This window comes from Nelumbo nucifera, chromosome 5 (assembly GCF_055504915.1).
Source record: "Nelumbo nucifera cultivar China Antique chromosome 5, China Antique-T2T, whole genome shotgun sequence".
Lineage (NCBI taxonomy): Eukaryota > Viridiplantae > Streptophyta > Magnoliopsida > Proteales > Nelumbonaceae > Nelumbo > Nelumbo nucifera.
This window is the reverse complement of record NC_142653.1, coordinates 1,110,138-1,132,569: the sequence shown is the minus strand read 5'-3', so window position 1 is coordinate 1,132,569 and position 22,432 is coordinate 1,110,138. Positions and strand designations below refer to the sequence as shown.

Genomic DNA, 22,432 nt, shown 5'->3' with positions numbered 1-22,432 from the left:
AGTACTTAGCTATTTCACCAGTTTTCCTCTTAGTTTCTGTACATTTCCTTTAACGATCAATTCCTCCTCATTAATGCAACTATATTCATTTTCAACTTGTAATTTGGCCCACATATTTTAAGTGACTAATTTTCTGATAATTGATTCCATTGCAGAGGACAGTTATTATGCCTCCAGAAGCTAGATATGGACAAAAGGGAATTAGCAAAACTGACCATACTATGAAGTGTGGACATGGTGTCAGAAACTGTCCGTGCTACAGTGGTGTCAGCTCACGTACATTTTTCATGTTTCTGTGCATCTAGTCTAATTTTTGCTCCCATGTAATAAATTTAAGTTTTTTATTTGGTATAATGTATAAATTTTAATTTAAGAGTGCACTTCCTGTTCACAGAGGACTTTCTCAAGATTTACATGCATATTACATCTTGGAGCATACTTGAAGAGCAAGTAAAACGAAATGAGAGAAAAATTGTTAAGTTCAGCAACCATGTTTATTTTGCAGCCTAGAGCTACCTTTGAACCGAATGTGGAGCTTCTACAAATAATAGTATAATACCACCAGAAGAAAACTAATTCAAGTTGGGTGACAAGAGGGACATCTCAGTTGAATTAATATTCTTGCATGGAAGCCATTCTTCTCCCTTACTTCCAGATGAGGTAATTTTTTATTTGAGTAATTCTCCCCCCTGTTACGTGGATTACCTGTGTTTCCTGTTTCTTTATTGTATCTATGATACCACTTTTTTGGTATTAATTGAATTTACCATACCTACTGTCACAAATATTGTAAAAGGTTGGGGATAGTAGGGAGGTTGTATTCTTGACAAGTAGAGATGTACCCAGTACCCACGTAAGGTTGTTCAGAATCCCTTTTTCCTTTTAACCATGTCAGTTATTCTCATCATTGAAGCTGTAACTTTGTACTGTGGTTATGAGCTTCCTATTCTGATAATACTTATTGACCATATCAGATGGTATGGTTATTTATTTTGATTGTTAAATTTAAGTTGTGGGCATTCAGGTAGCTGTTTGTGCAATTGTTGTTGATGGGAATACTAGTGTGCATTCTTCGGTTTTTCCTCCTTTCTGTACATCATTGATGGTTGACACCTACCATTGGTTTGGGTTGGATAAATAGATTCACTTAATAATGAGGGCTGAGACATGAGTGGGTCACTACAGCCTCACTAGCCACTCCAACCCAACCCACTATGAGAATTTTGCTGGATAGCTCCTCAAACCAGTCCATACCTGTCTTATAGTTAGGCTAGCAAGCCTAGCATCCCAACCCATTCCAAAACTGTATCAGGTTCAATATAACCTCTTCATACTTTTCTAATACAGGCAATGGACCATCAATAAGGTCCTTTTGTCAAAAATGAAATACATGCACCTGTTTCAAATTGTTTAGTTTTTTTTTTTTTTTGTGTATCTATAATGGAAGAATCATTTACTTAATTGTGCTATAAACTCGATGCATGGCATCAACTGTTGGATTCCACTTGCAGAATATGGAAAACGTTCGTTTCAAAGTTTAGACATGTTCTTTGAATTTCTATTCTGTTAGGTAAGTTGGGTTTGAATCTTTTGACCTCATAAGGTGCAGGTGAACCATTAAGCAATGAAGCCAATCCATTTTAAGAGGATACAACCGAGTGGAGCATGGTGTTGAACTTACAGGCATTGGAGAGACTTTCAAAAACCGGATTTCACGTTAAAATTTACATCTAAAATGCTTGACCCTAAATATTGGCATTGAACAAATTGATGAATCGAAACCAATTAGACCTTAACGATTGCCTGTGGGCTTGGGCCCCATTTGGTTCACAGGAATAGTGGTATGGAATTAGAATGGGTTATTTTGATTTCAACTGTTTGGTTGGGCCTAATTTGTATCTCATTCCCATCCCTGGTGGAATGATATTCCCCATTTGAAGAATGGTCATTCCCTCCCCCCTCCCTTTGAAATAAAATTCTATTTGTGTTGATTCACATTCTTGTCTGAACTGGACAGACTAGGGAATATCCCTAGACTATTCCTATGAGGTCAAGCATGTAACTGCCTCATTGGAGTTCTGTAAATGTATTTGTTAAGGTTTGGAAAGAGTGCAAATACAAAAATGTACAATCCGAATACTAAGAAATACTGTACATCAGGTTTTGCACTGTACGTACATATATGTATTTGCGTTCAAACTGGGCCTAAGTTCATTTGTAAATAGAAACAACCATCGCCTACAAATTGATTAGACTTATGAAATCTCCAAAGGATCAATAGTTCAATGAGCCGATGATCAATATTATTCGTTGGGATCAAGAATATCTAGAAGCCTCGTGTATATTATTAGGTTATAGTATTTATGTAACAATTCATGGATACTTCTTAGGCAGGTAAATATACAAAATGTTTGCAATCTCATGTTACTTTTAGCTTGGTTTGGAAAGAGTACAAATGTAAATATGTAGAGCATAAAATCTTGTGTTTTGTATTATTTTGTATGTATTTGTACTGTACATATTTGCATTTGTACTCTTTCTAAACTGAGCTTTAAGGAGCAAAGTGAAAACATACTGGAATTAAAAAAACCTATATATATATATATATAATTGGCTTATCAAATTATTTATTGAGCTGTGAAAAAGATTCAACAAAAGACACAAACAAATCCACTATTTGTTTTATTTCAAACAATACGTGGAGTAACTCCTGGTATAACAGTAAAAGTAAGAAATGTAGGCGGATTGACTCGTCAAGTTTCCATTGAAATAGGATCTACAAAAGGAAAAGCACTTGACATCCGTTGATTATTAGGGGCATCCTGAAAACGCCCGGGTCAAATATATGGCTTTCAAATTAAGTTCCTAATAAGTGAATGCTGCCAAAGGAAGTGGTGATGCCATACGCAAAAAAAGAAGAGACTCATAGAATGGCAGAGGCAATTAGAGCTTTTGCACATTTTTGTTATTAGCAAAGTTTCCAATTTATTATGTATAAATATTTCAAGATTTGGTTCACCAAAAAATTAAGATTTGATGAAATTTTGTAGAATTTTCAGTAATTTTGGTTCTATGCCTTGAATCAATGACCCTGATTTAAAAATAAAGTAAATCATTAGTTTTGGTTCACCAAAAAATAAAGAAAATAATGTTTTTTATCAAGGCAAGCAAATCAAAGCATTCGTTAAATCAACGAGAGTTATTTTCAATGAGATCACGAAGAGACTACCACATATGAATGCTTTGGATGTTACAACCATACTTTTCAAATAGACCATTTACTATTTTATTAAGTTCTCATTAATCCAAGAGCTGAGAAACCCGAAATGACATGAAGCTCTTTGTTAAAATTTTGGAAAGTTGGAACTGCACTTACAAAAGCCGCAAAATCCACTTTTTGATGAAGCTATTTCCTGTAGATTCTCCAAAGTGGTTTGATACTCAACAAACACAGAATCCCTTGGTTTGATACTCAACAAACACAGAATCCCTTCCAAACAGGTTATAAATTATCAACTTTTGGTCAGTAACATGAATGTTTAGAAACTTAACCACCTAGATGAGCTTTTCTCTTATTAATAACATAATAAGGCTATTATGGTTCTATCCTTTAGGCCCTGTTCGCTTTTTGGTAAGTTATTTATCTGGGTAATACTTTCTTTTTAATTTTCTAAGTAAATAAGATAATGATTGTTTTAACCATAAAAAATCATTATTGAAAGGGACAATTTTGTCCCACCCGAGTGTTGGCAACTTTCTCCCAGGTGGGAAAATTATTTACCCACTTAGGATATGGTACTAAGAGAAAATAGATAAATGTAAAAAAGAACATGGGTTTCCTTTTAGGAATGGCAACGGGGCAGGGATCATATTCCTTGTCCCCAACTCCGATTTTGAAATTAACCTCATCCCCATCCCCGATCCTTGCTGGGGATAAAATTTGTCCTTCATCCCCGATCCCCAACGGGGATGGGTTCCCATGGTGACCCGAATCCCCAATTTTTTTAGATAATAATATTTAAAAAATAAATAAATTTACTTAAAGTAAATAAAAAATTTAAATTATAAATAAATATTATATATATATATATAATCGGGGTCGGGGTCAGGGTGGGGTGGTGACCTCAATCCCCATCCCTGACCGAATGGGATCAAGGAAATTAGATCCCCATCAGGGATGGGAAAATTGCCATTCCTATTTCTTTCCCCATTGACCATCTTTCTCTCCTCTTGAAATCCAAAAAACCAACGAGTCCTTAGAGATTCTTTTTTGCTTTTATCCATCCCTTCATAACGTGGCTGCTCTCATACTAGAAGTCTATAACATGTGTTCTCATGCTTGCTTGCTGAGGTTTTTACCATTTACCAAGTAATAGCCTTTAGTTATTAATAATTAGTTTGGCTTTGCCCAATTGAAAATGTTATAAGGGTTGTTTAACTTGGATTTCATTTAAGTGCATCACATGAACCCCTACTAGTACTATATCAACCAAAATGGAAAGTGATGAAAAAAAAAACTTGATTGATAATTAAAATTATTAATTTAATATCAATTAGATTTATCTTCATAGATACATATTTTAATTATTTAATATCCCATGTGTATCTTAATATTTCTGTGTTATGAAAGTGTATCCAGAATACATCTTTTTAAAATTGTCTTAAAGGTACTCTGTGTTCCTCATACTAAATTTTGAATCTTGGCAAACCTATTGTTAATAGCTGAACTGAATTGTTAATGATTTGTAGGTGGCAAATAAGTAATTAAACAGGGGCATTCTCCTTAATTGTTGAATGGAAATTGGTATGTTAGGGTTATTAAGGAATGGAAATTGGTATGTTAGGGTTATTGTTAAATACTTTTGTTCCACTAAATAATTGACTAATCACCAATTCGGTTAAACCAATTCAGCTATCAAACAAACCCTAAGTGGCTTATGAGTTCCCTTTAAACCCATTGATAAAATTCGATTTAAAGCGGGATAAAATTCGATTTAAAGCAGGAGTCCGCTTTAAATCCAATTGATAAACAAGAAACGACTATAAATTATTAAATTATAAAATTCGAGTTGATAGCAGACAGAATGCTGAAAAGATTTTACGTCTAAATCCGATATGAGTCCGCTTTAAATAATTAATTCCAATTGATAAAATTCAAAACCAAATCAAATTTGGGTCCAAGGTCCAAGGATATCTGATTCTACACGATCACTTGTGGAGCCCCGCTCCGTCTTGCCTTGCGGATCCGGAACTGGAGAGAGTGATTGAGTTCGAGTCTCAATCCAATACATGGTGATGGATCGAATTTTTTTTTGGTGAGGTATCAATTTTTTGGCTAAGTACTTTGTTGTTTGGTTTACTTTCAAGTGACCGATGACTTAGAGGTCGAAGTGGAGAATTTTTGCTGGATGAGGACCTGGATGCCGAGCTAACCAGGTCGAACTGGGGGCAGATTGGGTGTCGAGCTGACTGAGCCGAGCTGCCTATTAGGTGCCGAACTGACCAGAGTGTCGAGCTTACCAGAGGGCCGAGCTAGCTGGCGGCGAGCTGGATTGATCGTTGAGCTTCGTCGTTCTTTAGGGATCTGCGATGAACCAATGTTAGAGGACCCAGGGTGGCTAACCCGACGAGGTTGCTCCGATGCTTAAGTCAGTACTCTCATAGTAAACTGTGAGCTAAAAATCACAAAGTATGAGAGCTAGAATATGCTTACTTGCCCCCTTAATGTCATTGGGGTTGGTGCCTTTATATAGGCATTGTTTGGTGTGGGCTTCACACACCATATCTGAGATTTCCGAGAAGTCGTCTAAGTGGTCCGAGATTCCCTGAGGCAACCGCCATGCACGTTGACCACCCTCCGGATCGTTCAGCATGTGGGCCAACATTCAAGGATCGTGGGAGTGTTAGGATATGCATGCCGAATTTGTCGCCGAGCATGTCTCGTAGGTCGCCAGGTTGACGCCTGGGTCAAGCCGCCAGGTCGCGCCTGTGCCAGGCCGCCAGGTCACACCTGTGCCAGGTCGTGCTTAGGCTAGGCCGCCGGGTGGGACACCATCAACTTGGCTAAGGCAAGTTGTTGCCAAAGTGGTTATGGGTGTCACCTAGTTGTTCCGAGATGCCATGTGTCACAATATCATTGGAGGGCCAAATCCACCCTCATCATTTGCCCCCACTCCCGAGTCGAAAGTACCTCGGCGAAGGGAGTAGATTGCTCTTTTTGGCCTGAAATGACTAATTCGATGAGCTCGTAAGCATCGATTCAATTCCTTAGGCTCTGGGAGCGATTCACAGTCCACTCTCCTTACCCTTGATTTTGCCCATGCCGAAGAGGCGACTAGGTCTTATGTGCCCATGCCGAGGAGGCGACTAGGACTTGTATGCCTATGCCGAGGAGGCGACTAGGACTTATGTGGTGTCGAGGTCTTTTATCAGCTTGACACCTTAGCCCTTAGGCTCTGGGAGCGACTCGTAGTCCATTCTCCTTAATCTTTGATTTTGCCCATGTCGAAGAGGCGACTGAGTCTTATGTGGAGCTGGTCTTTTATCAGCTCGCCAGCTCGTGCTTGGGCCAGCTCGCCAAGTCGGCACCCGTGCTAGGCCGCCAGGTCGCGCCCATGCCAGGCCGCCAGAATGGCGCCTGGGCCAAGTCTCCAGGTCAGCACCTGGGCCAGGCCGTCAGGTCGCGCCTTAGAGCTACGGTTGCGCTGCATCAGCCTCGTTAGTGACGTCAGTTACCCACTCCTACAAGAAGCTACTAGGAGCTTGACCTACGAGGGCAGCACTACTGACTTTAGGTCACCAGCTCACTCAAAAGGCTCGACCGGTAGGGGCGTCCATGCAGTCTATTGGCCGCCTACTCCTGCGGAAGCTACGAAGAGCTCATCTTTGTAGAGGGTACCTCGCGAAGAGGACTGATGAGGCTTTATCCGAGTTGAAATAAAGTTGGTAGAGCTGCTTAGTCTGTTGGCCATCAACTTCCTGCATAGTCTTTGAGTTCATAAAAAATAGAAACTAGAAAGTGAGAGCTTTTAGTTTCTAAAAGGTGAGAACTTAGCTTTCTGGAAGAAGAGAAGAGGACTTAGCCTTTTGGAGGATGAGAACTTAGTTTTTTGTAGCGTTTCCCACAGACGACGCCAATTGATGGATCAATTTTTTTTGGTGAGTTATCAATTTTTTGGCTAAGTACCTCGTCATTTGGTCTACTTCCAAGTGGCCGATGACTCAGAGGCCGAAGTGGAGAACTTTTGCTGGATGAGGACCTAGATTTTGGGTGTCGAGCTGATTGAGCCAAGCTGCATATTAGGTGACGAGCTGACAAGAGGGGCCGAGCTACCTATTAGGTGCCGAGTTGACCAGAGGGCCGAGCTGGCTGGTGGCAAGATGGATTGATTGTTGAGCTTCGTCGTTCTTTAGGGACATGCGAGGAACCAATGTCAGAGGACCCGGGGTGGCTAACCTGGCGAGGTCGCTCCGATGCTTAAGTCAGTACTCTCATAGTAGACTACGAGCTAAAAATCACAAAATATGAGAGATAGAATATGCTTATTTGCCCCCCTCATGTCATTGGGGTTGGTGCCTTTATATAGGCATTGTTTGGCGTGGGCTTCACGCACCATATCCGAGATTTCCGAGAAGTCGTCTAAGTGGTCCAAGATTCATTGAGGCAACCGCCATGCACGTTGACCACCCTTTGGATCGTTCAGCACGTGGGCCAACTTCCAAGGATCGTGGGAGTGTTAGAATATGCATGTCAAATTTGTCGCCTTGCATGTCTCGCATGTCGCCATGTCGACGCTTGTGCCAGGCCGCCAGGTTGGCGCCTGGGCCAAGCCGCCAGGTTGCACCAGGGCCAGGCCGCTAGGTCAGTGCCTGTGCTAGGCCGCGAGGTGGAACACCAAGTAAGACAAGTTGTTGCCAAAGTGATTATGGGTATCACCTACTTATTCCGAGATGCTATGTATCACAATATCATTGGAGGGCCAAATCCACGCTCATCACATGGCACATAGCTTTATTTAACGGTGTAGATCTAATCATCTATACGAGCTACATTCAAATTTGTTGGATTGGAGTTGAAGATTGGGACCCACGGTAGTAGGTAAATTCAATTTCCGGAAATAGAATACTGTAATGCGGATCTACCGAGTGCTAAAGACCGGAAGGATCCATCTACAATTTGCTCACCCTGAAAGGCGTGGCTCCACTTGGATAAAGGATACCGATCCAATGGAATTTGGATTAGTTGAACCGGGTTGTGGACGCAATAATGAGATAAATTTATAGTTCTGTTGTGAAAAATGCGGGTCCCATCTATTTTATTACTGACGTGAAATAAGATTTCACAGCCTGCTAAACAGCCAAAGCGTTCAGTTAAGATTTGACAGCCCGTTAAACAGTGAAAGCGTTTAGTTAAACCTTATCACAGCCAAAGTGTTGCCCGATCCAATGGTCAATATGGTTACAGATTGCGTGGTACATATTGATAAATCGATTTTTTATTGATGTTGATTTACCTCCAAGTCTTAACCCATTCCCTTCTGTCAAATTTCCACTTTTAACACATCACAACTTCACAAGTTCAGAACTGCTAGTGCTGGACTCCTGCGTTCTCCACAACCTCGCGAGGTCTAGGGCTTACAGTCCACCCGTAATCTGTCTACGACACAGAGACGGAAGAGGTGATGGGTTTTAGGTTCGAATTTTTCCTCGTTTTGATCTCGATACTTTCCGCACCGGTTCTATCTGATCTAATCCTTTCGAAGGTCGATCGACGAGTAAGTAATTTACATCGATTTCTTTGCAGTTTTACTCAATCATTTTGTCAATTGTTTCTTCTTTCTCGAGCAATTGAGTTACTGGTTTTCGCTTAAATTATTTCTTTCATGCCAATCTCTAGGTCGTCGACTTTGAGGTGTTTCGGCCCTTAATGGGATCCGCTTTGTTCTAATATGCTGCATTTAAATGTTTGACTTTGTTTGAATTTTGATCTACAATGAGATCGAGTTAGATTAGCCTGCATCAGTTTAGCAAATTAGCAGTCAGTGCATATGTATCAGTTGAATCGAACATTTGTTCACACTTTATGCTTAGCCATGAAGATGCATATATGTACATATATCATATGCATATTGGGTGAATAGGCTTTATTTAACGCTATAGGATATGACTGCTCGATTTCGAATATGATTGATCTTTTACAAGAACGCAATTTGTTTTATAAGCGTACTCAGTAATAGACGGAGAACTATTGTCGATGGTTGATCCATCTTTAGGTATCTAGTACATCTTTGTAAATGTGTTTGACCGAAGAAAAGGTCATATATTGTGCAATAACAATTACAATGGTGATAATGATAACGCATCTGTTAGGCCTTTTGTCAAGAGAAGAAGTTCAAATGACCGACGGATGTTATTGTTTAGATGTAAAGATACTGCAAGAAATGAACAAAAGGGCAATCCACTCATTATCTAAAAACAATTCATCAATGCGCAGTCACCATAAAAAGAGAAGCATAACTTTTCTTATTCTATTTGAAGAAACGAGCTAGTCTCCAGGGACTACTTCTAACTCTTTTGGTTTCTCTCTCAATGAGTTACTGAGTATAGGATATATGACTATTTAGTTATGGATATAACTAGAAGGAGAGCACTTGCTATTAGCTTTTATTCAACTTGCATCCCCATTGGATCCACAAAAGCCTAATATACAATGCTCATCTAATTTGGAGAAAATCTTATCAATCGTAGCTGGTCCAGGGTACTGAATTTTCTACCTTTGATCTGCATTTTGATATTATTATCGGATGTTGCTGGAGGATGAGTTGTTCTACTTTTTCTGGCGGGTGGTTCGTGTTAGAAGAATTAAGGACTCTCAGTAGAATTTTCTTAAGATCATCAGGGGAAACTCCTTTGAATTCCTTATGGCAAGGATCCGGGCACTAAGGGTGCAGAGCATCAGAGCACATGAACTGTTCTTTCAACGAATGAAAGGAAGCCTTTTTGCTATGAAATATGCTCTTGTTCCTTCCTTCTCAGATGTAGTACAAACTACAAGGAACTGCCATGATCATTTGGTAACAACATAGTGAATGAGGATTGAGGAGATATGTGGTTGACTCCCCATAAGCATGTGGTGTGAAGTTTTAAGTTCTTTATCCTTGTCCTTTGCAACAGGTTGTAAGTGTTAATTTGAAAACATATTTCTTCCTAGGTGAACAACAGACCTCTAGGTGGGGTAAATGAGAGATGAAGGTTCAAAGTATCAATACAATACGCTCTATAACGGGTGTATTGCATAGCATCTTTGGGTCCCCAAATGCTATTTAAGGGGAGTTAGATGATTTTAGCTTTTTTATATGTTAAAAGGCAATGATGTGATACCCCTGTCAAAATCTGACACCAGAAAGATAAAAAAAGGAGTTTTGTTCAAAGAAAAACTCTTGATATTGTGTATCGAGAGTATTGATACTTTGAATCATGAGAGACATACAGTGTTCTCTCAATGCAACTCTATTGCAGATGAATAATGGAACTCTAGCATTGAGGTCTGCATTGATGGTATATAAAAATGCATCTGGTCAGGGAGGGTAAGAAGAATGTGTCCTGGAGGGAGTAGATGTTCTCCAGTTCCGGTTTTTTGAGGGTTCTGTTGGAGTTGCAATTCCAGGACAAGCTATGCTCGCCCTCACCTCTGGATAATATGGAGCAGAACATGGCTTCCAATCTTGACATGGGTGGAGCAATCTAAGACATAAGATAGTCAAGTGTTCTACTGGTGTAAAATAAGAAAAATCCTTGAAAGTAGATATGGGGTATGGACGTCCCATCCAAAGTATATTTTTCTTATGGACAGCAATGTAGGCAGAATATTAACCATTGAACACTTGCTGTCCAAAGGTTTGGTGCTAGACAATTAGTGCTGCCTATGTGGACTGGAGGAAAGTATCGTGTGCTGATTTACTTCAAGAAGTCTTACATCATTTAAACCGATTTTTCAAAGCTGTTTTGGAATCAATGATTTGTGCCAAAGGACTGAAGGACCAAAATACTTTGGAAACTGATACCAGCTACTATCTGTTGGTTACTCTGGCTAGACCGTAATCAAAGAATTTTTGAGGTTAAGAGAGTGTCATCAGAAGTTTTGATAGGCAAGATCGAGTGGGCCCTCATTTTTTGGGCTAGCATATATGTAAGGAGTTTGAAGGTTTCAGCAAACTTTTTTTCAGCAGTCAATGTCAATGGCAAAAAACATTTGGGAAAAATTCTGTATCATAATATTGTATATAATCACTATGGTATGCACTGTGACAAATCAGTATTGTAAGTGTCTTTTTGCATGAGGGCCTGAGAGGTCCTATCCCTCCATTAATACAAGATCATTTTACCTTTCAAAAAAAAAGGATATACAATATTCAAAAGACAGTTGTCCCACAAAAGGATAGAGCATGATTTTATCCAGTTCCTGTTACCCAAACTATAGTGCTCAAAGGGAATGAGATTTTTGTATGTTTGAGTTAACCCCATGAACAACCAAGGTTTTTCCAGCCAATGAAAACCTTGCCACATGTTAAATATGCCTTTATTTTTCAGTATATTTAAATTAAAAGATTTACAAATTTGAATGACCTGTATGTCTGGGAGAAACTCCTGTATGTCTTTTTTTTTAATTGGTGCCATATATGTCTTTCTTGTTGGAAATTTTCCTCTCATAATTGGCTTTGGCATCTTTTGCTGATTAATCTACAAGTTAATAGCTTAAAGAGGTATTTGTTCTGTACTTTACGTGATCTATCTTTCAATGTATCACAATGGTTAATCTTCAATTAAAGGGGAAAGTGGTCATGCAATTTTTTATGGGCTTTTCCATTTTTACTTATTTTAATACAATCACTCTTGCTTATCTAAATAGGGAATAAATGTCAATTTCAATTTTCTTTACTCATAATTGATCTGTGGCTGATTGGTCTGATCTCCTTTTGTAGATTGATTTGACTTCTCAAGTTGTGCGGATTGCTTCAACATTAAAGGTACCAAGTTATTTTGTTTTATTGCTTCAGGATATTTGCTATTCTCATATTATTGAGGTAGAACGTTTCTGCTTGATATGTAAATGAGTTTCTTTGTGAACTCTACTGAATTCATTGATCCTGTCTATGAGTGCTGTAAATGATGTTTTGCATGTCACTCTTGCAAATATATTAACTAACAAATCTAATACCATTCATGAATTTTCTTTTCCATGAATAAGTGCTTTGTGTCTTCTGAAGTTCTCTTTGTTTTCTAGGTTGAGAACACAGGCAATGATGTGGTATCAGAGGTTCTATTGGCATTTCCTGATCACCAGGCCAAAAACATGGCATATCTAAAAGCAGCATCTAATGTAGGAAAAGGGAGATCCAAAACTTCTGTTAGCCTCTCTGTTAAAGTTGTCCATCCTAAAGGAATGCCTCCAGCTTTGACTCTGTACTCAGTGACTTTACCCAAGGGATTGGGTAAGAAGGAAAGCTTCACTTTGGACATCTTGGCTGTGTTAACCCATTCGTTGCAACCATTCCCCGAGGAGATTACTCAGGCTGATGCACAGCTTGTCATGTTCCAAGATAGTGCTTATTATCTATCTCCTTATGAAACCAAGATCCAGTCTCTCAGTGTTGTACTGCCTAGTGCAAGATATGAATTCTATACAAAAATTCATAATACCAAGGTTGTAGATTCAGAGATCAGATATGGACCCTATGAGAATCTTCCTCCCTTCTCATATTCACCTATAGTCGTTCATTTCGAGAACAATCAACCCTTTGCAGTTGCTCAGCGATTGGTGAGAGAGATAGAAATTTCTCATTGGGGAAATGTACAGGTCACAGAGGACTATGACATTGTCCATGGAGGTGCTCAGATCAAGGGGGGATTTTCCAGGTCTGTTTGTATTTTCTGGGGGTTTAATTTATCCCTACTGTTCAATATGGGAATTGGAAGCATAGTGTGATTTAGATCTTTGCACTCCGTTTTATGTTTTATGTTGCAGGATTGACTATCAAGCCAGACCTTATGTAAGAGGTGCATCGTCATTTAGGCATCTTATTGCTAGATTGCCTCCACGGGCTCATTCTGTGTATTACAGAGATCAAATTGGCAATATATCTACATCTCATCTTCGGGGTGATTCTAAAAAGGTAAATTCTTTTGATGCACAAAAATACTGATCACTTAATGTTGTATTATTGTTACTCTTTTTTTATAGGACCAAATGAGAAATAATCCTTTATAGGTTGAAGATCTGGAGAAATTCCCTTGGAAATTTTGATTTTCACTAAATCCTTGTCTCTGGTTGCAGACAGAACTACTAATTGAACCTCGATATCCAATGTTTGGTGGTTGGAAAACATCATTTACAGTTGGTTATGGGTTACCACTCCGAGACTTTTTGTTTGAGTCAGAAGGGAAGCGCTTCCTCAACTTTTCTTTTGGTTGCCCTATGGATGGTGTTGTAATTGATGATCTCATTGTGAAGGCAAGTAACTTCCTAATATAAAACATATTGCTTTATTGTTGCTACCTAATATAACCATTATAGAGAAATTGACTTGAAGTGTGCCAAGGGATATAGTATTTATTCTTTGTTTGATAAATATGATTGGCCATATTTTTCAATTTGGTATTTGCCCCTTCTTTTTGAAGAATCGTAACAGTACTAGACATTCTGCATTCTTTTATTGTCATATCTGTTCTCCCTTCATGATTATCAGTTCACTATATTCTCATTATGTTCAAGAGAGAGATGATAAATTTATCATAATGTTTGCTCAGACTAACTTAGGCTGTAAGGGTTGTGGAGACATGGTAACTGCTAGTTAACAGAAGTGATTATATATGCTGGTTATCATCACATTCTTTAATGTACTAATTGATCTTTTCTTCCCTAGAAGGGATGGTTATGTTCTAGATTGTTATTTTCTACCTAAACAGGTGGCTATCAATTCCCTATATTTTTAGCTTATAAATTTTTTTAAATTTGCTTTAGCTTATATTGTTTTATTTAATTTGTTTACTTTACTTTCCTATTTTATCATCGTTTTAAGACGCTAAACAATGTGATTCTTGCAGTTTACAGATCAAATAACCTTGTTTTGCTCTTTTGTTACTGCAGGTTGTGCTGCCTGAAGGATCAAAAGATATTTCTGTTTCTGTTCCATTTCCAGTAATGCAATTGCAAGAGGTATATACTAATGAATTATCTTAATTAAGTTTTCTCATTTTCCATTATTTTTATTATTGCCTTTTGAATGATATTTACTGCTCATCTTCCCTTGGCTTGCTATCTGGATGTTGTTGCATTCTTTTAATTGTTTGTAAGGCCTACTGCAGATCAAGTATTCTCACTTGGATATTGTTGGGAGACCGGTGGTTGTGCTAGAGAAGACTAATGTTGTACCAGAGTATAATCTTCATTTTCAGGTAATCTTTTCACACCATTTTCCATAAGCTAATTGTCTCCTGTTATTCTTGGAAAAGTTTTGGATGGTTCATTGGCATTTCTATATTTACTGTTTGGCCCCCTTGTCCAGCTGTATCCTTCATGTATCCTGGTATCAATGTTTGTAGGCATTCTATTCAATATGGTTGTCTGATTGCTAACCAACTTGGATTGGAGAGTTTCATAATCGAGGGAGATTCGAAGGTGGTAGTGGGGTGGTTGTTGGATTCAGATACTGTTTTTTAGGGCTATAGGGATATTTTTAAAAAAGTTAACTAGCTTACAAGGAATATGACAGTCATATTTCAGTGGGTTGGCAGATCGGCAAATGCCTTGGCTGATTTTCTTGCTAAACAAGGGGTTTCTTGGGTTTCTTTGTATTGGGCTACTTTGTAATCTGTAATCTGGTTAGCTTTGAAAATTGTAATCATCCTTAAAGGGGAGGTAGCATCTCGTGCCTCTTCTTAGGCTGGTTGTACTCCTTCCTCTTGATTAATGAAAATATCATTCAACTATAAAAAAAGGTTGTCTGATCCTGCTGATGAAAATACACTCCTGATCCTGAACCCATACAGAGTCCCCTCTGTTTTTTTTTTTTTTTTTTTTGATCAATAACAGAAATTTTATAAAAAGAGATATAGAAACTACAACCAGGAGGGAGGGGTAAAAATACTTAACCCTCCCTAACAAACTGAAAAAACACATTACAATATAGCTCAAAAAAGATTTGTTCTTCCCACCTCCTGTTTGGCCAAGGTATCAGCCATGGAGTTAGTGCACCTCTTGGCCCATTGAACCCTTACAGACATATTCTGAGTTAACCGAGTAATTTTCTTTTTTTCATTAGAGAACTTCCACAAGCTGGACACTTCCTTCTGCAACCATTTAATAGTCAACTGAGAATTTCCTTCCACCAACAACTTACTAATATTCAGTTGTTTAGCTCTTTTAAATCCTTCTAGAGTTGCCAAGATTTCAGCTCTCAATGAGTCCCCCCAGCCTATAGGTCCTGAGAACATAGCAATGATTCTACCTTCCTCATCCCTGAAGATACCGCCTATACCAGAATGGCCTGGATTTCCTTCGCTGCTACCATCGAAGTTCAATTTGATGAAACCCAGATCTGGTGGAGTCCAAACCGGTCTAAGAGCTGTGGACATGGGAGCTGACCGAGCCACTTCATCCCACTTTCTAATGATGTCTCTTACTGAATAATCTTCAAAGAGCTTCAAAGGCTTGACCCAAAGAGCCACCCTAACATAAATAAGTTCTATGATGGCTTCCTTACTTTTTTCTTTATCATGAAAAACTCTTTGATTTCTTTCTTCCCAAACCGTCCAACAAACAACAGCTCTAGCACAACTCCACAATATTTTCCCTCTCTTTTTTAATCCCCTCACTGTTGTGGAGCTAAACAAGCTTTGCACATTAGAAGGTGAGGTCCACCTGCAACCAAATAGAGAAAAAAACCAACACCAGATATCTGAAACAAAAGGGCAAGAAACAAACAAGTGATAACAGCTTTCACCATTCTTCTTACATAAGATGCACTAGTGCGGGGATAAACACCAATTAGGCCTTTTCTTTTGAAGTAAGTCACAAGTGTTACACTTTTCTAGGCATGCTTCCCAGCAAAAAGTGCCTACCCTAGGAGGAACTGGACTAGGCTATGTCAGTGCTTTGAAAAAGGAGGAGCAAGAAAAGATACCCGAAGGGACAAGAGACCATACCCTGTAGTCCCCAATTGAAGGCTCAAGGACTACCTCATTCAGGATCTCTAAGTGCCCTTCTAAAACCCAGGTTCCAACCTATAGTAGAGTTAGACATGGTAGCAAAGGTGGCTACAGGTTCGCATTTAAACCTAGACAGAGCAAACAAAGAGGGAAACTGCTCTTTCAAGGGGGAATCCCCCACCCAAATGTGTTCCAAAAAATTAACTGACAAGCTAGAACCAAGATCATACCTGATGAAGGGAAGAAAAGATTGAAGGATGGCATGGATCGACTTCCACGGAGAAGCTCTTGAAGCCTTAGATGAGAGTCTGGATCCTAGCCAGTTGCCTCTTGCCCATGAATACTTATGATTATTTTGGCCCACAGGTTCTCCCTTTCTTTAGACCACCTCCATAACCATTTCCCTAAAAGAGCTACATTCTTCTTTTGGATGTTTCCTAGCCCCAGACCCCCTTCACTTTTGGGTCTTGTAACTAGATCCCACCTAACTCTATGGTCCCTTTTTTCTTCCTCGGGTTCCCATAAGAAGTCCCTCATCAGTTTTTCCAACACCCTACAGACTCCTTCAGGCATTTTGAACACAAACATGAAATAGACTGGAAGGTTTGCCAATGTTGACTTAATCAGTGTAATCCTACCCCCCAGAGACAAGTAATTCTTCTTCCAAGAAGCTAGCCTTTTAGTGAATCTGTCAATCACTGGATTCCAAAAACTCCTTTTTCTAGGATTATCTCCTAAAGGAAGCTCTAGATATTTCAGTGGCCAATGAGCTATCTCACAACCTAGCACTTGAGCCCTTTCCTCCACCTCTCCCTCGCTCATATTAATACCAATCACACAACTCTTACCAAGGTTTACTTTGAGGTTGGTCATTAGTTCAAACACCTTAATCACCTTCTTCAAGTTTCTCACCCAACTAATCTCCTCTCCATCACAAAACAGAATTTTGTCGTCTGCAAATTGTAGGTGGGTGACTGGAACCCTACCCTCCCCACTTTCCATCCACTAATCAAGCTCCTTGAATCTGCCCTCTCAATCAGCCTCCCTAACACTTCAGCAATTAGGGTAAAGAGGAAGGGGGATAGAGGGTCTCCTTGCCTAATACCCCGAACAACTGGAAAGTGATCCACCATCCTGCCATTCATTAACACAGAATAATGACAAGTCCTCATGCACCCTTTTATCCACTTGCACCATCTCTTCCCAAATCCGAAAGACTCTAAAACCTCTAATAGCAAAGACCAATCCACCATGTTATATGCCTTCTCTAAATCTAGCTTACACACCAACCCCTTCTCACCTCTACTTCTATAGTCCTCCACAATTTGGCGATTCATCACAAAAGCACCTTGATTGTGGGAAATAATTGAGGGGAGCACCTCTCTAATTCTTCTAGAAAGCACCTTAGCAATAATCTTGTAGAGGGTATTAATCAAACTGATGGGTCTGAATTCTTTAGGGTGACAGGCTCCTTCAGTCTTCAGAATTAAAGCTATAAAAGTAGAGTTCAGGCCTGGGTTTATCACACCTCTTTCGAAGAAGTCAGAGAACACAGCTTGAATATCATCCTTAATTATCTCCCAACAATCCTGATAAAAAGCCAACGTGAAATCATCAGGTTCCGGGGCTTTAGATCTATCCATGGAAAAAATGGCATCCCTGATTTCTTCCAGGCCAAACTCTCTTTCCAACCACACAATCAACTCATCAGGGAGCTTAGGCCAATCCAATCCGTTAATCCTTAATCTCTTAAACAGAGGCTTACTGAAGATGGATTTAAAGTGCTCCACAAAAGCCTCGGCAATCTCATGCTGTTGAGTCAAAACTGTCCCATCAACTACCAACTTAGATATGGCGTTTTTCTCTCCTGCTATTGGCAATTTCATGGAAAAATTTTGTGTTCCTATCTCCTTCCTTCACCCATTTATGTCTAGATTTCTGCCTCCAACTGATCTCTTCTTGGAAAATTGTGTCCTCCAGGCTCTTCCTTAACTCCCACCTCTGTTCTTTATCACTTTCCCCAAAACAACCCCTTTCTTCCTTAGCATCTAACTCCTCTATCTGGCTTATCAACTGCTGCTTCCTCTCCTCTATCTTTTAACTTTCGGGTTACTTTCATTCCACCAACTTTTCACCTTGTTTTTGAAGTCCGGGTGAGGTAACCACATGTTTTCAAAACTAAAGGGGGAGGGTCCACTACCACCAAAATCAGACTTACAAATCATTATTGGCCAATGGTCGGAAGTAACTCTGGGTAAGGTCCTTGACACCAAATCTCCCCAATGCTCCTCCCAGCCTGTGGTGAACAAGAACCTGTCTAGTTTTGAGCAAATAGGTTCAGCTTGGAGATTGGACCAAGTGAAGCTATTGTCTTTCCTTGTTACTCTCTTCAATGAATCTAATCACATTAAAGTCCCCTCCTAGACAGGCCCCTCCCACAGTCCTCTGACATCTTCCAGTTCCTCCCACAACTCATTCCTCTGTTTATAACTATTGGGGCTGTATACATTGGTAAGGGCCCATTCAAAACCATCTGACACATGCTTAAATTTAACCGAGATTGAGAACCTACCCACTAATTCTTCCACTCCCTCCACTACTTCATCCTTCCACAAAATAATTAGGCTACCAGATGAGCCCCAAGATGGACTCATAGCCCAACTTAGACCATTCACTCTCCACACACTCCTAGCCCACTTTTTATCAAATGTCATAAGCTTAGACAGAGTCCCCTCTTTGCATGCCTAAGTTGTTGGATACTTGGATTTTTATTCTCTGAGATGTGGCAATGTCTTCAGTATGGTTATCTGATATTTTGTGGGTATGACATGTTTATTGCTAATTCCTTCAACAACATCAATTACCCAGGTTATATGCTTTGGTGCTTCATGGCCCACCAAAGTTGAAAGTTGAAATCATTTGAGGAACTATTAGTTTAATTCATTATGAACAGGCAGTCTTTGTATTTGGTGTAGTTTTTTATTTCCCTTTCCAGTTTTTTTTTTCAACAACAAACTACAGGGGAAAATACATATTGTATTTAGCTGATGCATCTCTAGTCTTTCAGACAGTAATTATGAGCTTTATACTTTTAGGAGCTTCTGTATGGATCTTCAGGACCTTGAAGTATGTGAGTTCATCAATATTTTCATTTTAGGCCAGCAACATATAAAAGCATTTTATTAATGAAAAGTGAGAAAATATTGGACTGGGCCTTGGAGGCTGGCTTACTTCCTTCTAAAAATTTCACATCTGGCTGTTCATCTTGGTTGCTATTTCAGATGGATGTCAAAAGAACTTAACCAGAAGAGGCTGATTCCTTAGCTAAGTCAGGATTGCAGAGTAACTTTTTGTATGGTGCAAATGGATTACCTGATTGTTGGAGAGGAATTGTACATCTTCTCATGTACATCTTTTTTTTTTTTTTTTTGCCTTGAACGAAATAGTTACTTTTTCTAAAAAAACATGCTTATTGCATGATTTTTAAAATGGAAAAGGGGCTTCCACTTTGTCAATTTCTAAAACTGGATTACATTGTGCACTATATCTTTCTAGAAATTATGTTTTATGCTTTATCCTTATCTTTGGGGATTTATTCTGAAGGAAAATTTTGCTGAATTATTTTTTTCCAGGTCTATTACAAGTTCAACAACCTTTCTTTGCTTAGGGAGCCGATGATGTTGGTTTTTGGATTTTTCTTCCTTTTTGTTGCATGCATTGTATACATGCATGCTGATATGTCAATCTCCAAATCTTCTGCTTCCTACTTGGCAAAACTACAGTGGGATGAGGTATGTAGAATCTTATTCCAATCTTGAAGTATTAATTAGAGATTTTCTTTTTTTTTTGTCTAAAAGGCCCTTCCATTCCTGTTCTTGGCTGTACTCTTATTTCAGGTGCAAGCAGCGGTTCAGCAAGTTCAGAACAACATGAACCGCTGTTTAGCAGTGCATGATAAACTGGAAGCATCATTACGTGATCTCTCCAGGACCGGAGATGTTCAGGCTTGTAAAGCAGCACGCAAAGCAGCTGATGGTTTGTTGAAGGAGTTGTCCAAGGAGTTGAAGCCCTTGCTTGGTTTTTTGCAATCTTCTCCACAGGCTGCTCAGCTATGGCCCAAGGTTTGATATGTTTCTATTTGATGTCATTCTTTTTTGCTTCTAATTTGTGCCTTAGGCTCTGTTTGGAAGGAGTATAAATACAAATATGTAGAGCACAAAACCTTTTTTTTTTATATTATTTTGTATGTATTTGTACAGTACATATTTGTATTTGTACTGCTTCCAAACTGAGCCTTAGTTGATATAACTTGCAAGTTCTTGCCCTATTTAGATTGATGTTAGCTCCAAAATTGCATTGACTTTTGATCAAATGAGTTGTTTTTGGATGGTTGAACTTCTTGTGCATTGCATGTCTCAGCATTGTCCTCGTTTAGCTATGGTTTATTCTAGGAGTAATTGACTGGTTGGCTACTCCAGTGCAGTGCCCCTCAACATAGGAAAGCCCTGTACTTTTAACAGAATTTATAAGATTATGACTTTGTGACTTGCTTTGTCCTCGTACTAAGAGCCACATGACTATTCTTTTTTCTCTCAACTTGGAAAATACCACCTTTTAAGAAAGTCATACAGAATTGATTGGTCCTCGTGCTAAGAGCACTATGGTTATTCCTTTTTCTCCCAAAATTTGGAAAGTAACACCTTTTAGGAATACTAAGTCTTAGGGGGTGCTCGCCAATATGCATGATTTTGTGTTTTGAAACAAAAGCAACTGCCACACTAGCAAATTTGGTGAACACCACTTGCTTTTGCAAGTTCAAATCTTTCATTTATGATAGTTTCCATCCTTGTAAAATTTGTGGATTATACACTGCAATTAAAAGTGTCTTTGGCTATTTATATAGATACAGGAGCTGGTTGGCAAGGAGAAAGAGTTGCAGGAGAAGCTGATGCTAAAACACTCAACAGTGGTGGACTCTTATGAGAAGAAATCAGGGGGGCGAGAAATTGAGAATCGGGTTGCTTCACACCAACAGAAACTTACAGCCCTGAGGCAGGAGGTTGATGATCTTCTTGACATCATTAGTGAGATTTGATAGGTAAATTAATCTAGTCATCTAAAGTGAACAAATTTTCCCATGATGATTGTATACTTTGTTGGGGATGAGTGGATTGGATGGGAATTTTGTTTTGATCTAGTAAATGTTCTGATGAGACTGATAAAAAAGAATATTGTGATGAGCTACAACTTTAGTAGTTTTGTTATCATGAACGTGCTTATGCTTATCTAATTCCAACTACCAGACTATCAGTGCATGTACTCATTCTTCCTTGTTGGTAGGGAAGTTGTAAATCCAGCCTATTTGATGATTATCAATTCATGCTGGTCAACTTCTTGCAGGTGGCATTCTCTCAGATGGCAATTTTTAAGCCATCAGTCTGAAATTATGTTAGGCAGACGAGTTTAAGTTTCGAGTGAAAATAGCAATGGTACCAAACACAACTCAAATCGGGACTAAACTGAACTGCACCCTTCCATATTCAACGTGTATTTATTATTTAAGGACGACGCTGCTGATCTGATAGAAAGGGGTATGCTTGCCTGAACTTGATGTGTGATTAGCCCTTTTCCATTTTTAAAACTCCACTGTCCTGCGGAAAGAATTTCTTTCACTGAACCGAACCTATCGTACGTACAATTTTGGAGAGCTTACCAAGTCTCTTTAAGTTTGGGTTGGGAATTGGGATTATCCAAGGATTCCGTTAGCCTGGCGCTGGCGCTGGAGCCCTGGACTCACACCACTGAGCTATCAGCCAAGAACAGAATCTTTTTTCAACCAAAAATAAACCGATCTCTCGCCTCGACCTCCAGCAATAGCAACCGTTTTCTCAATCATCGACCCAATGTTAACCATTAAAAGCTATGTCTGTTCGAAGAAGAATGGAACTGTAAGGACTTTGACGAATCAGACACCCTGCTTCCCCGGCCCCATCAGGAATATTAGTTGATAGGATACCAGGGGTGAGCATTCGGTTTATTCGGTTAAAAATCGATCTGAATAAATCAAATTTTTAAAAACTGAAATAAAAAATAAAAATTGAACTGGAACTGAAAAATTCAGTTCAGTTTTTGGTTATTTTGGTTAAAAACCGAATTTAATTAATATATATATATTATAACCTATAATATATATAATATATAATATGTTATATATTATATATTAAAA

At 39.0% G+C, this 22,432-nt stretch overlaps 1 protein-coding gene across 1 annotated transcript; it reads left to right on the top strand.

Moving 5' to 3' along the window:
• The first annotated feature begins 8,549 nt into the window (after positions 1–8,549).
• On the top strand, positions 8,550–21,521 carry LOC104603798 (Ribophorin I). Its single transcript, XM_010267947.3, has 10 exons — positions 8,550–8,774; positions 11,982–12,026; positions 12,284–12,915; positions 13,025–13,172; positions 13,334–13,510; positions 14,147–14,215; positions 14,365–14,454; positions 19,839–19,997; positions 20,103–20,327; positions 21,110–21,521. Exons 1-10 carry the CDS (start codon positions 8,682–8,684, stop codon positions 21,299–21,301), a joined length of 1,830 nt encoding a protein of 609 aa, XP_010266249.1. The 5' UTR covers positions 8,550–8,681; the 3' UTR covers positions 21,302–21,521.
• Positions 21,522–22,432: the final 911 nt, after the last annotated feature.

Bases quoted from the DNA above. Each gene is read 5' to 3' on its own strand.
- LOC104603798 (XM_010267947.3), top strand. From the start codon at position 8,682: ATGGGTTTTAGGTTCGAATTTTTCCTCGTTTTGATCTCGATACTTTCC. The intron at 13,511-14,146 runs GCAAGTAACTTC...TTGTTACTGCAG, and splicing joins TTGATGATCTCATTGTGAAG to GTTGTGCTGCCTGAAGGATC. The intron at 19,998-20,102 runs GTATGTAGAATC...CTCTTATTTCAG, and splicing joins CAAAACTACAGTGGGATGAG to GTGCAAGCAGCGGTTCAGCA.